The following is a 15,454-nucleotide window of genomic DNA, read 5'->3' as shown; positions in this document are numbered from 1 at the left end:
CCTCTGTTCTTTTTCTTTGAAATAAATGATCTGACAATTGCATCTTTTGGACCAATCAGCTCTAGGCTTGTCACAGCTGGATCATTTTTAAACATATAAATAGATGTATCTACAAAACATTCAAAATTAACTTCTGTTTCACCTGGTGATCTTAACACCAGCAATATTTCTCTTTCTGAAGTGCAGAAGAGACTTTTGGCCAGAAATAAAAGCAGAAAGAATCCATTGCTACTAAAAAAAAAAAGAGAACAAAAATATGCTCCAAACACAGCAGTTGGTAATGACACAAAGTTAATTATTTCATTGTTACTCTGTCGTCTCTTAGTGAAGAGTTTCCACAAAAAGATCCAAATTTTGAAGCTTCATCTGGGACAAGAGAATTCCAAACAAGTCCTGGCTGAGCCTGCAGACAATCTGGGATTAGCCAGGAGCAGTTGGAAAATATATTGGGTAACTGAGGATAATTGAGAGCTGCATGTTTGAGAGGAAAGAGCTTTTAACAGATTAAGGCTGTAAAAATAACAACAAACAGATGGGTTTCTTAGGATGATTCCATTTCTTTAACTTGGTAAATTATGAATTAAGTCACCATATGAAATGTGATTAGAGCACACAGCAAGGGAATTTGGGCTAAAATCTCCTGGAGAACAGGCTGGATAAAAGGAAAAAAAACCAAACCAAACCTTGTGATGCTGTGGGATTGCTTTATCCCATTTATTTGGGTCTCTTTTTTATGGGGACTCCCAATTTAATACTGGGAAAAGTGATCCCCACCCTGCCCTTCCTCATGGAGAAGGGACCTGGGTGTTGTTTGAGACCCTCCTGATGGGCAGGAGCCTCCCCTCCAGTGCTGAATCCACTCTTGGACTCACAGCTGGAAGTTCAGCACATTTCGGGGAATATTGAGAAATATTGAGAATATTTTGGGAAGCCTTGATGGAAAAGCATTGTGAGCTATGGGAACACAGGCCAGGCTGAAGGGGAAATGTTTCCCAGGACATTTTTGTCACTTACAGCATCCAATTCCAGCTTCTGGAACAGAACCTTCCTCTTCCTCAGCCTCTTTCCCTCTCCTTTGGGCACTGCTGGGAAATGGGTTCCATGCTCTGCTTTCCTACTTTTATTTTTAATCCAAACTGTAACACTTTGAAGCATTTCTGCTCAGGGCACCTCAACTTGTTGTTCCTGCTTAAAAGTGATAATCCCCCCTTAATCCAAACCTCAAGTGCCTGTTTTAATGAAACCTTCAGATGAATATCAAAGAGCTATTTACTCGTATCTAATATTTTAATTAGATTATATTCTCAATTTAACCCATTAAACCCCCTTTGATGAGCTCCATGTTCAGTGTTTAGCCCCAGATGCTGGAGGTAATGAATATTGGACCTTTGATTTAATGAGAATTTCTGCTTTTCCAGCCTGACTCCCTTTGTATCCCCCCTTTTTTTTTTACCTTCTCTGGCCTATAGAATTCAGTTAATTGAAGAAGTCTCTTATCACCACACATTAAGGAACCTAAATTAGCATCCCTTTTCTGATGAGAAAATGCAAGCAGACATTTTCTCTTTGATCTGAGGGCTGAGTTGAAGTAGGCAACAGCCCCCTGAAAATGAGCTGATGGCTGCATTATTTGGCTGCCATGCAGATGTGTCCATGTGGTGCAAAATGCTTAATGTCTTAATTGATTGCCATCCTCCTCCCAGAAATTAGGGGAGAAATGTGGTCATTTGAGGTTTTTTTTAATTAATAAAACAATTAATTTTTAGGTAATATTTTAATACTAAACCTGTGTGAAACTTGGATGTGATGCTGCATCTGGAGGAGCACGTTTTGTATATTTTTTGTTATTATTTTATTAAATTTATTATTTTTTTAATAAACACTGGTCGTGATCATCTCACAAAACATTTAGAAAGTCTGTTTTTCCTGGTGTTTTGGGTGTTTGAAACCCCAGAAAAAGGCATTTTTACATGGAAAAAAAATCCCTTTCAAGCTACCTCCATAGAAATTCAGATTTTTCTCTGCACTTCACACAAAAAGGGACCAATGTGCATCCACCTGCTCAAAGGCAAAGGCCAAAACTGAATGTATTTCAGATTAGGAAGGCAAAATATGTAAATTATATATTTAAATATGATATATTTTTAATTATATGGTTTATTCATTTAAATATAAGTATTTAAATAAAATATTATTTTAATAAATTAAAATTTTAAATTAAATTAAATTAATAAAAAAAAATTTAAATGAAAAATTGGAATGTTGAATGAAGTATTGAGGGAGGAGCAGAACCTGCCATGGTCCCGTGGTGTCACTGAGCATGGTGACACCATGGTGATCCAATGGAAATTCCCAACATTTTCTTGGCAGCACCTTCCCAGTGCCATCATTTCTCAATATCTGAGGTTCTGGAGGTTCTGCACCTGAGATCACCTTCAGTGGGCAAAGACTTGAGGTCAGTTCTACCTAAAAAACCTTGCTGTAATAACACCTCCATGGTGTTTCTTCCAAAAATAACCAAAGTTGTCTTCCCAGCCCTCACAAAAGGCAGGAGCAGGCGGCTGACACCCTCAAGAACATTAAGTTAAAAACATTAAATAAAGCAAAACCTCCCAGCCATCATTCCAGCTCTAAAAAAGAGATGGGGACTGAAACCAGATGAGGTTTTGCCCAACTCCTGCAGTCCCTGAATGGTTCCAACAGCCAGGAGGGAGCTCTGCTGTCACAAACCAAGCTCCTGATTGTGTTATCTCCTGCCAGGGATCCAATCCTGTCCTTGTTGCCCAAACCTGAGGCTTTTCCATGAGAGAAAAAGCAGGAATGTGGAGAAAGGAGCGGCTCTGGTGTGAGGAGGAGCTGGAGAAGCCAGGGAGAAGTGATGCTGAGCCAAAATCCTGCAGCTGAAGGAGCATCTTCAGTCTCAGGAGTGGGGATCTGCAGGTGCTGCTCAGGGCTGGTTTGTCCTGCAGCCCCAGCAGGATGCACAGCACCAGAGATTCCCAGGCTGGAGTGGTTTCAGGAATTGCTGAAACGTGGGCAGCTCACCTTCGCTCCTGCCATGGCCAAGCTGGGGCAGAAAAGCTTAAAATCAGCTTCTTCCTTGGAAAAATGCACCCTCACAGGTCCAAAATCCACCTGTGGGATCAGGATCACACATTCACACCCTCCTGCCTTCCCAGGAATTAACACTGGGAGCAGCTGTCCCTGCCCGGCTCTGCAGCCACCAGGGGCTCATCCGAGCTCTAGAAACAGGATAAAGCAAATAATCCAGAAATCTGGAAAGAAGATAAATCCTAGAAACAGGATAAACCCAAGAAACAGAAATCTAGAAACAGGATAAATCCAGGAATCCAGAAATCTACAAATTAAATAAACCAAAGAAACTGAAATCTAGAAACAAGATAAACCCAAGAAACAGAAATATAGAAACAAGATAAACCCAAGAAACAGAAATCTAGAAACAGGATAAATCCAAGAAACAGGGTAAACCAAATAACCCAAAAACTAGAAACAGGATAAACTCAAGAAACAGAAATCTAGAAACAGGATAAATCCAGAAATCCAGAAATCTACAAATAAAATAAACCCAAGAAACAGAAATCTAGGAACAAGATGAACCCAAGACCAAATTCAGCTCTTTTTTAAGCCAAGCCCATCCAAGCAGGAGTGTGCAGTTGATGAAGGTGATGCTGTTTAAGAGAGGAAAATCTCCTCAGCATGGTCCACACCCACAGGAGCTTCACTTCAGGACATCATTTGTGATAATAAAATAAAATCAAATCCAGAAGTCAGCAGAGAGAAATCATAGAAAGAATTTTACATCTTGCCCAGGTCATTGCTGGCCTTGGGTTATTTACACCTTCCCCACAGTAATGACCCTCCATGTGTGTGTAACAGCAAGAAATTCAAATTATTTGCTCTATAACTGCCCTTACAACCTATGTCTGATCTGCTTTTATGGAGTTCTGACCATGGAATGGAAGAATTGAGGTTGGAACTGCTCTCTAAACCTATAAAAGTTCAAAATGTTTAAGGCAGCACACAGGAAAATGCTCAAAATCCAAACAGAATAGAAAGGCTCATGGCAGGATTTTATAGATCTGGATTTTCTATAATGAAAACAACAACAAAAAGAAAGCATTAGCCACTTGTGTCTTAAATTAATCACCAGGACACGATTCCACTTCAGAAAAACTCAGTGAAGAATTTTGATGAAAATCAATCTTCTTGAAAAATAGGAAATCCACCGACATTTCCTGTTTCCAGCAATTATTTCCTGCAAGTCACTTCCACTCCAGCATTCCCCGAATGAACACATGAAATATTTATTTTAAAAAGAGAGAGAGCAGCTCTAAATCTCTCCCCTACCCCTCGAGTTTCTTGGGAAGAGCAGGGAAAAGTCGGCTGCTGTCACGGAATAAGTCAGGATCCACAAATAAAATCTCATTTCATTCATTCCAAGTGAAAAATCTCTGTGAGAAACACCAAAAAACGCCTGCCCAGCCCTTCCTTTTTCCCAGGGCATCTCCATTCTCCAATAACCTGTTCCCAAAACCTTGCCCAGACTTTCTGGAAATTACATTTTTCCATCTGCAGCTGGGCAGGGGCTGCCTGGTGACCCAGGGGATTTCTCTGGCAGTGAGTGCTGCCTTCAGATGTCTCAGTTCCAGGGGTTTTTGCACCAAACTTCTTGGGATATTCCCAAATATTCCTGTTCCCCTCAAGGCTCTGTGCATGGCTTTGGTGTCCAGCTGGGATGGGGACATCCCTGGATGGGGAATATTCACACTCTGCCTGTGTTTGTCACTGAGGGATCACTTTTTAATCTGATTTTTAGCTTTAATTGTCAGCCAAGGTGCCTAAAACCGCCCACAAGTGAAGACGGCAGTGGGGTTTGTTTTATTGATCACTGAAATACTTTGGGAAGGGAGTTCCTGGAGTGGCAGGGGAGAAAAAGCAGATTTGAGGGTTCTTGGAGTTATATTTTGACCTTTTTTTCATCGATCTGGCACCCCAGAGCCATTCCCGACCCTGGGAACAGCAGCAGCAGACGCGGTCAAAAAACCAAATATTACCCCATAAATACCATGCGGAGCTTTTCTATGATATTATTTTTAATAATTCCCAATGAAAAACGTGCCCGGGGGAGGCTGGCGATAATCACAGAGCAAAACACTCGGTGGGTGACCCAGGAAAATGTGAAATTTCCAGGTTTTCCAGCTCCCATCGCATCCCTGCCCAGGGAGAAGGGAGAAGGGAAAAGTCCCGGAGCCGGGAGCGGAATTTCCAGCCGGCTCCGCTTCAAACCCCGCCGAGTTTCAGGAGCAAAGCGGCTGCTTTGCCTTCTGAATCTTAATTTTTCCCTAATTTTTAGGGAGGTGGGCGGCATTTTGTTGGTGGAAATGATTGTTCTGCGAGGATTTATTAAAGACAAGCAGCTTTTCCTGGAGGGGTGTTGGGGGTTTTCCTCTACACGCAGTGTGTCATCTTTATTTTACACGTAAAAAAACCCAGAGAGACTCACAAAAAAAGGAAGCAAAGATACACATTTCAATCATCTATATTTTATATATTAAACAAGAAAATTAAACGTTTTCCCTTCACAAAACCACATGTCCCGTAATCCAAAATGCCCTGAAAGTGCTAAGAACGCCAGACACCCAAATGAAATTCCAGATAAAAACCAAAAAAAATAAGGAAATAATTTAAATAAGCAAAGGAGACCCCGCCACGCCACCGTGTTGCTGCTGCAGGGAATATCTGAGCCAGCACAGCCCCCGCTCCAGCCTTTTCCAGGGGAAATTCCCAATCCCAACATCTCCCCGGAGATGCTGAGCCTCCGCCGCGCTCCCGGCGCATTTCCCAGCCAGCAAACTCAAACCAAAACCAAAACTAAATTCTAAAAGTCGGGATTTACCTGGAAATGAACCCCATTTCCCCGGCAGGGAGGGAAAGGCAAAGCGGGGCTGCAGGGACAGGGGAGATGCAGGCGGGGGGACAGGAGCCAAACGCGGGAGCCGCTCCGGGGTTATTCCAGAGGAAAAGGGAATTATCCGGGATCCACCCCTGGAATCCGGGCAGGAATAAGGCTGCCGACACTTCTCCAAGGTGTAGAAAATCCTTTTTTTTTTTGCGGTCTGGGAGCTCAGTTTGCTCCGATCGAGTTATTGGTGATGCTCCCCCTTCCCTTTCCCATAGCGGAATGAAATGAATCGGAATTTTTGCCTTACCTGGTTTGGGTTTTTTTCGGTGGGCTTTTCTTACAATTCTTTGTATTTATGCATGTCTTGGAAGCTCTGCCCGACCTCCCGCGCTGGCGATGGAGACGGAGAGCGTGGGAAGAGCGGCGAGGATTTAGGGATTGGGGGAATAAAGGGTGAAATTCGCCCTGCCTGCCGCTCCCAGGAACCACAACATGCTGCCACGAGTATACATTTATTTTACACCCGAGGAAAGTTCGGGGAAAGAGGAAAAGTCCGACTCTTCGGAGGGAAGGGGGAACCTAAAGCAAACCCGGCTCGTTTTCCTGCCCCCGCCCCAGATTTCCGAGCCTTGGGGTGATGCTGGGGGGCACCGCGGGGTCCCGGACCCCTCGGGGACATCGCCACCTTCGCCCCGGGGAGGGGAGGGGGCTCCTCCCGCATCCACACCCCCTTCCCGAGCCGTGCCCCCCTTCCCGAGCCGTGCCCCCCTTCCCGAGCCGTGCCCCCCTTCCTTCCCGAGCCGCTCCCAAGGCGGGGAGCGGGGCCCAAGGAGAGGCAGGAGAGCCCCGGCTGTCCTAGAGGCGGTGGGGGCAGATGTCCCCCTCCTCCAGGATGTCCACCTCGTCCTCGGGGTCCTGCAGCAGGAAGGGAGCGGGGGGAGCCTTGCGGGGCTCGGCGCCGGCCGGCTCGGGCAGCTCGGGCTCGGGGGAGCTCTGCTCCCGGCTCTCCTCTCCTCCCGCCTGCTTCGGGTCGTCCTGCGTCTTCCGCAGCTGCTTTTTGTGCTTCATGCGGCGGTTCTGGAACCAAGTTTTCACCTGGAGAGAGGAGGGGATAATGGGAGAAAGATTGAAAAAAAGGAGGGAGGGGGAAAAAGGTGATAAAAATTCACGGGAGAAGGATGCTGGATGTGATGGATGTGGGGATGCAGGAGGGGATGTGAGGATGCTGAATGGGATGTGAGGATGCTGAATGGGATGTGAGGATGCTGAATGGGATGTGAGGATGCTGGAAGTGGTCCAGGGGATGCTGAGTGGAGGGGATGTGGGGATTCAGAGGGGATGGGATATGGAGGATGCGGGAGGGGATGCAGGGATGCAGAAAGGATGGGATGCGGGGATGCTCCTCGGGATGCGGGGATGCTGGATGGGATGAGGGGTGGGGACAGCTGCCAGACCCCGTCCCCTCTCCCCGTACCTGCGTCTCGGAGAGGCTGAGGGCCGTGGCCAGCTCCACCCGCTCGGGTGTGGAGAGGTACCGCTGGATCTCAAACCTCTTCTCCAGGCCGGAGAGCTGCGAGTCGGAGAACACGGTGCGGGCCTTGCGGCGGCGGCAGTGCTTCCCGGGCAGCTCGGCGTGAGCGTGGTGCTGGAAAAGCGCCGGCACCGGCATTCCTGGGGGGACACACGGCGGAGACCCGCGCTGCGGTCGGGCAGGGAGCCGGGACCGGGACAAACCCCCAGGAATGTCCGACTTTTTCCTCGGGGTGGGGTCTCCCTCCGCCTCTTTTAATTTTTTGTCATTTTTTCGTTTATTTCGTTTTTGAGGTCGATTGATCGGTTTGGGGGTTTTGTTGTGCTGAAAACGGGGGGATTTTCCAAGCGCTTCGCCCCCACCGAGCCCGCCCGGGGAAGGTGAAGGGAGCCCGGGCTGCGCTGCCACCGCAGGGGACCCGAGGCTGGAGCGGACACTGAACCCTCCCGGCGACGAAACCACAACGAAATGGGCATGGAAAAAATCGGGGGAGCGCTGGAAAAAGCTGGGAAGGGGGAAGCGATCCTGCACGGCCCCGCTGACACGAGGCTTGGGAAAGTTTGGAGGTTTTCTCCTTGCAGAGCAAGGAACGGGCCCGGGGACGGGCAGAGCCCCAGGATGCGGGAGAGGAGCGGCACAGCCCCAGCGGCGCTGCTGGAGCTGGAAAAGCAAAGCCGTCTTGGAAAACGCGAGGGAAAAGCCAGGTTATCGGTCCCAAAATAAAAGCCATTTAAAAAAAAATAAAAGCAAAGCGAAACCCTCAAGGTTTCGGGCATTGGCTAACGAAGGGGCTGCCCCGGGGCGAGCAGCTCCTGCCCCGGGGGGTGCATCCAGGGTGGTGGCGAGGGATGTAGAGAGATTCCTGGCCGCCCCAGAGCGGCTCTTTCACTCTTCTCCCCACCCGAGTCCCCACCTGGACTCCCCAAACCCGGCAGGTGCCTCTGGCTTACCCGAGGTGGTGAGGAAATAGGGCTGGTGGTGGTGATGCTCCGGCTTGTGCAGGGCGGGGTGCGGGTGAGGCGCCAGCAGGGTCGGGGTGGGCATCAGGGGGTACCCATAGTCCAAGAGGGGCACTCGGGAGGCCAAGGAGCCCGGAAAGTGCTCGGGGGGCACCTCCCGCAGGGGTTTGGGCTTGTGCAGCAGGATGTCCTCGATGAAGAAGGAGGTGGGCCTGCCCGTGGGCACCGGGTGCACGGGAGCCGTGAAGTTGAGGTTCATCGCGGCTCGGTCCCCCTCGGGCGGCGGGGAAGGGACGGAGCCGCTCCGAGCTGCGGGAGCAGAGAGAGGGGGCGGCCGGCTGCACCCCCGGAGCCGGCAGGGAAGAAATGAAAATAACGATGAAAAGAAATAAATAAAAAAAAAAACCAAAAAAACAAAAACAAAACACCCAAACCCGCAGTCAAAACAAACAGCGATACTAATTTTAAAAAGTTAATCCCCCAGGCAGAATGAAGGCGGCGGAGCCGGGGGAGGCGAGGCGGGCGGGTCGGGGATGCTCGGGGCGCTGAGCGCCTTTGAGGCTCGCTGGGAAGGGGGAAACGCGCTGAGCCAATGGCGAGCGGGGGGGGGACGGGCCTGCCGGGCCACCCAAAGCACCCCGGGGGCGAGGAGGGGGCGAGGAGCCGCTCCGCAGCCTCACCGCACCAGCGAGCTCACCCCGCTCCGACAGCGGCGCTCGGGGCGTTTTCCCAAACACGGGGGGAGTCTCTTTTTCCCTTTAAAAAAACCAAAAAAGAAAAAACCCCAAAACTTGGGGGGAAAGAAACCATCGGTTCTTCCCCACGCTCCGCTCCCAACCTGTCCCCGCTCACGCAGCTTCTCCCTTTCCTCTCAGCTCTCATCCCACCACGGTTTTGTTCCCATCCCTTCCCCGCTCTCTGTTGCGCCAACACTTATTTTTGGGTCTTTCCTCTGCTTGTCTTTTTATTTTTTTTCCCTCACCCCTCTAATCTGCACCATTCATTTCCCCGGAGTCAATTTGCTCAAATGAGGGTGATACACCACATCATAGCCGAGATAATTTCGGTTCGCATCTCGGAAAATTGCTCTAATTATTGATGTTAAACTCAGGGAAATTAAAAGAAGGCGCTTCTCCTTCATCTCCTGATTTTAAGCTCTAATTTGTTGAAATCGAGTTGTCATCACAATTCCAATCACTACCGTTAATAGTAAAAGTGTTCTAATAGAGGCAGAATTCGCACAACCCATGCTATTAGATAATTAAGAAAGATGTTAGAAAGACAAGTGCTAATCCTTGGGCACACGGACAGCGGTTCCATCTGATCCAGCAGGTAGAACAAATTAATTACCCGAATCAATTAGTCCTAAAAGTACAGTTCTCAGGGAAGTGCAAGCCATGCCTTCCATATGGATGAGCTGGTAAATGGTAAATAGATGAGGAGAAAGCTCTAAAAGAATAGAAACGGCAAGCGCCGGCTTTTAATGAGCGCGACTTCTGCAGCGGTGCCGGCTCTGCCCCGCCAGCTCCGGGCACAGCCGTGGGCCGGGGCCGGGGCTGGATCCTCCAGCAGCTGCCAAAATTCGGGAAGGGGCGGTGGGAGAGCTCCCGGTGCCACTTGGAAACCTCACGGGAGCGTTTTGTGCCCCGTCACAGCCACACCCACACTTTGTTTTCCTCCGTGGTGCCCCCGCACAGGCAGCGCTCGCACCCCTCAGCGGCGTTTATTTAAGTATATTAAATATATGTGCGTTTCTGCCTTTGTTTTATGCGTTATTTGTATTTCTGTTCTCATACGGAAGATGTATTTTTTTTTTTATCTTTTTAAAATATATATGTATTTACACACACAGATCTTTGCCTGCAGAGGATGGATCAGCAACCCTGATGCAGGAAAGCAGGAGGAGCCCCCCAGGACTGGGGGAAAAACTCAACTCTCTCTCTTTTCCCCCGGGGAAAAAAAATAAAAATAAATAAATAGATAAATAAATAAACAACTAGATAAAAATAATAAATTGATAAACGCAGTAATTCTGTTGCAGTGGCCCCTCCTGAAATGACCACTCCGAGTTTTTGGCTGAAGGATTTAAAAACCCAGCGGGCTGACAACTTTCCGAGGTGGAGCGAATGAGGGGATGAATTAAGGGTGATGAAACGGGGCTAATGCCCCCCTGTAAATGAGGAGTGTGTAAGCTGCTTGAGGGGCCATTTCATCAGCTGGGATTGCTTCACCCGGCACTTGGGAGGGTAAATTTGGGTATTTAAAGCAGAGCTGAAAGATTAAAGCCGTGTCACTGCAGCCGGGTCTCAGCTTCAGGACTCGGGCAACAACGCTGACAGGGCTGATTTCTGCAGTTCCTCTTCATTTAGGGCACAGAGAAATGAAGCAGAGCAGGAAAGGGGCCGTGTCCTGGTGTTAATTTGCAGCAAAACTCATCCCCAAATTGTGCAGTGGCTCTTCAGGCACGGCAGCCTCTCCCTGCTGCTGTTTTGGGGAGAGAAGCAGAGGGGACAAACTCACCTGTGGAGATGGGACAGGACAGCAACCCCAGGAAAGGGGGATTTCCACTGCAGCCTTCACATCCAGGGATTTTTTTTTAAAAAATTAACATTTCCCAGCTCTTTGTGACAGAAATGAGGTGCCAGGTGTGACTGGGTCACTTTACCCCTTTTACCTACTTTTCCCCATTTATCCTTCTGCAGATCCCTGAGGTGATGGGGACCCAACAGTGTGGATTTCATCCAGGGATCCCCAAACACACCCAGGATCACCCCCTGGATCACGGATTAGCCCTTTTCCAGGCTGGACAGACACAGGGACACAAACAGAGGAGTTTTCCTACACGCCCCATCCCTTTTGCTGCCAAACTCGGGGAGAACAGACCCTGTGGAGCTCCCACAGCAGAAACTGCCCCAAACCTGGGCAGAAGCTGAGCTCCTGCAGGGCTGAGGGCACATCCAGCAGGGAAAAGCAGAGGGATCAGGACCAGGGAAAGGCAGGGAGAAGCTGCAGCTTGGGCTGTTTCACTCCCTGGGTGTTTCCCTCCCCATTTGGGAGGAACCAGGGGGGAGGACCAGAATTGTCCCTTTTCCATTCTCCCCTGAACACCTCGGGGGACTCTGTAAATCTCAGGCTGGCACCTCAAACAACTCAGACCTCATGATTTTTATCTAACCACTGCTGTGGAGCTTGTCTCTTGCTCCCTCAATAAAATAAAAATGACTTTTACAGGCTCTAAGAGGTTTATAAACTTTCTGGAAGCGATGCACTCCCTGTTTCTGATTTAATAACACACGTGCTTTGCTTAGATAAATACCAGCCATCTTCACTCACACCCTTAAGATCATTTGAAGGTATCACAGGGAGAACTTTGCCCAGGAAAACAGAAATGTATTTGACTTAAAACCTCGGGGGTCATTTCAAAGGTCAGCACATTGATGCTTTATTTCAGTGTGCTGCATTAGGGATAAATTTGGTGTGGTTTAAAAATACAGGCACTTACCTTGCCGTGGCTCTTGAAGAGGTAAGGTAGCTCGGGAGCCCGGCCTTTTCATGCCTTTCAAGCCCAATCCACTCCAAAAGGAAGGGTTAAATTAAAAACAGACAGCCTTGATAGGCTCCAAATGGGAGCCTGGCTGCAGCAGAGAGGGCTGAAGAGCCCAGGCTGAGTAGCCACACACGTAACACCGAGAGAGGGCTTTTGAACACAAAGCTTGGCTTAATGGAGAATGTTCCTTGCATGATGCTTCAGGCTCAGCCACTTCCCATTCCCGAGTGCCTCTGCTGCTGGGGAGAGGGAAAAACACTCCTGGCTCTCTCCAGCCCCTCTCCCCATCTCCATCCTGCCTGCCTTTGCCTCAATCTGCCTTTTCTCCACAGCTCTGCACGCTCAGACTCACCTGTGGAAAGCGCAGAGGAGGGATGGATGTGTTGGTGATGAAGGGTGTTATCAATTCAGCTTGGATGAGATAAACTGGGAACCCCTGGAGCACCAGGTTGGGATTGGACTGGGAACCCCTGGAGCACCAGGCTGGGATTGGACTGGGAACCCCTGGAGCACCAGGTTGGGATTGGACTGGGAACCCCTGGAGCACCAGGTTGGGATTGGACTGGGAACCCCTGGAGCACCAGGCTGGGATTGGACTGGGAACTCCGCTGGAATTTCAGCACTAGAGGGAAACGGGAGCTGAACTCCTGGTGGGTCAGCTTGGGATATTCGGTGATTCTGGGAATATTTAGGCTGGAAGGCCTCTGCTCTGCCCTGGCAGCAGCTCAAGGAGGGCTCACAGGATGGGTTTGATGTTGTCTCAGGGCTGGGAGAGGGGAAATGAAGCTTCAAGGAGGAGTTTGCCTCCTAACCGGGGTTTGGCGGTGGGGAAGATCCATCCAAGTTTTCCAAGGCTCATAATTCAACCCTTGGCTTCTGCTGCCTCAAAACCCTGTCATTCCTCAGCCTGGCACTGCCCTTCACCTGTGCTGAGAAGGAGAAAAGCCAGAGTGAGAACTAGAGGGGAAATCAGCCTGGATTTATCCCCAGACAATAAACACTCAGGGTAAAAGCCAGCTCTGTAATTTGGACAGAATGGCTGAACCTGCCCAGAAAAGCACAGTAATTCCAGGGCTAAAGTGCCAGGGAAAGGCACAGGGGGATGGAAGTGCTGCTGATGGGAGAAGATTTTGAGACAGGAAGGCACTTTTGAGGCTTCTATCCCACCAAGGACTGCAGGAATTTCGAGGATAAAAAGGGGTACAAATTGAAAGTGTAAAAAGACTGTAGCTTCTACCACAGCTCCCAGACTCAACTATCCATGGCTGGGCTCAACAGTTTCATTCCCAAATCCAGAATTTTATCTCTGTGCTGAAAATTTCCCTCATTATCTGATAACCCTCAGCGTTTTCTCAAGGCAGAGAACAAAAGCAGTAACATTGACAGGTTTGATTGAAACACTTCCCTTAAAAGTGACACTTATTAATTGAGACCTTTTTAATTATCTAGTAGTTGTCTTCAGCAGAGTGATCTGGGCACTTCCAAAACCGAGCAAGATTCCTTTCCTTCCTTTCCTTCCCTTCCTTCCTTTCCTTCTTTTCCTTCCTTTCCTTCCTTTCCTTCCTTCCCTTCCTTTCCTTTCCTTCCCTTCCTTCCTTTCCTTCTTTTCCCCTCTCTCTTTTTCTTTTCCTTTCTCTCCCGAATCAATCAGATATTGGGAGGGAGGCTCAGAACTTTCCCTGGGACCTGTTTTCAATAATTCTCTTTATTTGGTTCCCTATCAATTCCTGCTCCTGCACCCAACCCTTGGGCCGTGCTGGCTCCCTCGGGGCAGAGGTGATTATTCCACCCAGGACCATCTGTACTTTGGGATCTGGGCTAATCCTCTGCTCTCGAAAAAATCCATCCCTGCTGCCGTGCTCCTGCTTTGTTGTTGCCTTTAGCACATTAATGCTCCGTGGCTGGCTTTCATTCCAGCTGTGGAACAATCAGCTGCACAACTCCACCTTTTGATTCCCTCTTTTTTTGTGCTGATGCCTCAGGACCTCCCATGTTTCCCTAATTTCTGTATGAGCCGTGTACATCCTCGCTTTTAACCTCTGGGGCGGGATAATCCTCCTCTTCCCTTTCTTGTCCATCCAACCTTTATTTTATTCCCATTGTTTTCCTCCTGTTCTCTGTGGCTTCCCTCTGATTGTTGGCCACGCTCTGAAGCGTGCCACGCTTTCAGCTCCGTGGAAAACCTCACGTGCCTTTCCCACTCAGGATAAATAATCCCCAATCTGGAGGAAGTGAGGTGTAACTTCCATAAAACCCACAAACCTAAACCACACAAACACTTTGAGCCCTTTTTGATTCCACTTTTTTTTGCTTTCCAGCTTTAAAGTGTCTCCTTCTGAAGGCTCAAAAATGAGAAGCTGCACTCCAAGGTCAGAGGGAGCTGTTCTGAGCATCCAGCCTGGCCCCACAACTCCTCCCAACCCCAGCTCTGTGTCAAAACAGAAAACACCCAACCTGTGCAATAAAAAACCCACAATTTTCTAAGCCTTTAAATTATATTTGATTCATCACAATGGATGTAGAGAGGAAAGGAGTGTTTATAAATTGGGGAATGAGCACATTTAGCTCCAGATCTCTGCACAGCTCTCGTTCCTGGGGTTATGTTTTGAGCGTTTGCCTTGAAAATCCACGGTTATTCACAAACCCTGCACTCAGCTTTTGTAACCACCATTCAGCCTGCAGTTAAAAGGTCAATTCTAGTGGAAAGTGGATTTTATAAATCACTTAAGACAAGCCTCAGTGCACTTGGCTTGGTTTTTCCACCCAGTTTAAGCACACAAATTTCTACATCACCTTTCCTGCGCACGAGCTGTTCCCGTGTCACCTGCACAGGGACACAACTCCTCACAAAAAGGAATCACCCTTTATTGCAGGATAATTAAACCTTGTTTTCTTTCATGTTTGCCCCAAACAGATTGCAAAACAAAATAAAATAAAATAGGGGAAAAAAAAAAAAAATCACCTTTTTGATGATCAAAGGGAGAGATTGGTTCCATTACTTGCATTAGGCAGAGTTGGCTGTGCCATGGCCTTCAGAATAAAGGCAGAAATGTACTTTAGAAAGATCTGAGTAACACACTTTACTCGAAACATTTTTGTATTATGTGGCTTCTTGACTCTTTCAGCTTCCTCTGTATCTGTGCACTTTATTTTAAGCACTCCAGAAGTGGATGACAGGTCTGGGGGGGAAAAGGGGAAAAAAAAAAAGAGAGAGAGAGAGAGAGAATCGAGTCAGCATCTCACAAATGCATCTTCAAATAATGCTTTAAAAGTGGAAATTGCATTGTGAAATGGCATTTTGTCCATTGCCAAGGGTGAGGTATTCGAAGTGAGGGGATGGTGGTTAATGTTCAAAACACTTCCTCACTTTGGTCAATGTTAATTTTAAAGGGAAATATCAAAATGTTGTTTAAAGGAGTGATGCAGGTGGGTACCTGCATTAATAATTTAATATTGACATGATTTTTCCAACCCTTTTTTGGTTTTTCTTTCAG

At 48.1% G+C, this 15,454-nt stretch overlaps 1 protein-coding gene across 1 annotated transcript; it reads right to left on the bottom strand.

Moving 5' to 3' along the window:
* Positions 1 to 6,776: 6,776 nt before the first annotated feature.
* BSX (brain specific homeobox) lies at positions 6,777 to 8,746 on the bottom strand. The gene is made up of 3 exons (XM_058857142.1): positions 8,405 to 8,746; positions 7,398 to 7,594; positions 6,777 to 7,018 (listed from the first exon to the last, which is right to left on the bottom strand). Exons 1-3 carry the CDS (start codon positions 8,670 to 8,672, stop codon positions 6,779 to 6,781), a joined length of 705 nt encoding a protein of 234 aa, XP_058713125.1. The 5' UTR covers positions 8,673 to 8,746; the 3' UTR covers positions 6,777 to 6,778.
* Positions 8,747 to 15,454: the final 6,708 nt, after the last annotated feature.

The sequence above is a fragment of the Poecile atricapillus genome, chromosome 25, assembly GCF_030490865.1.
Source record: "Poecile atricapillus isolate bPoeAtr1 chromosome 25, bPoeAtr1.hap1, whole genome shotgun sequence".
Classification (NCBI taxonomy): Eukaryota; Metazoa; Chordata; class Aves; order Passeriformes; family Paridae; genus Poecile; species Poecile atricapillus.
Note: the sequence above shows the minus strand (reverse complement) of the source record. Positions and strands in the feature narration are given on the sequence as shown.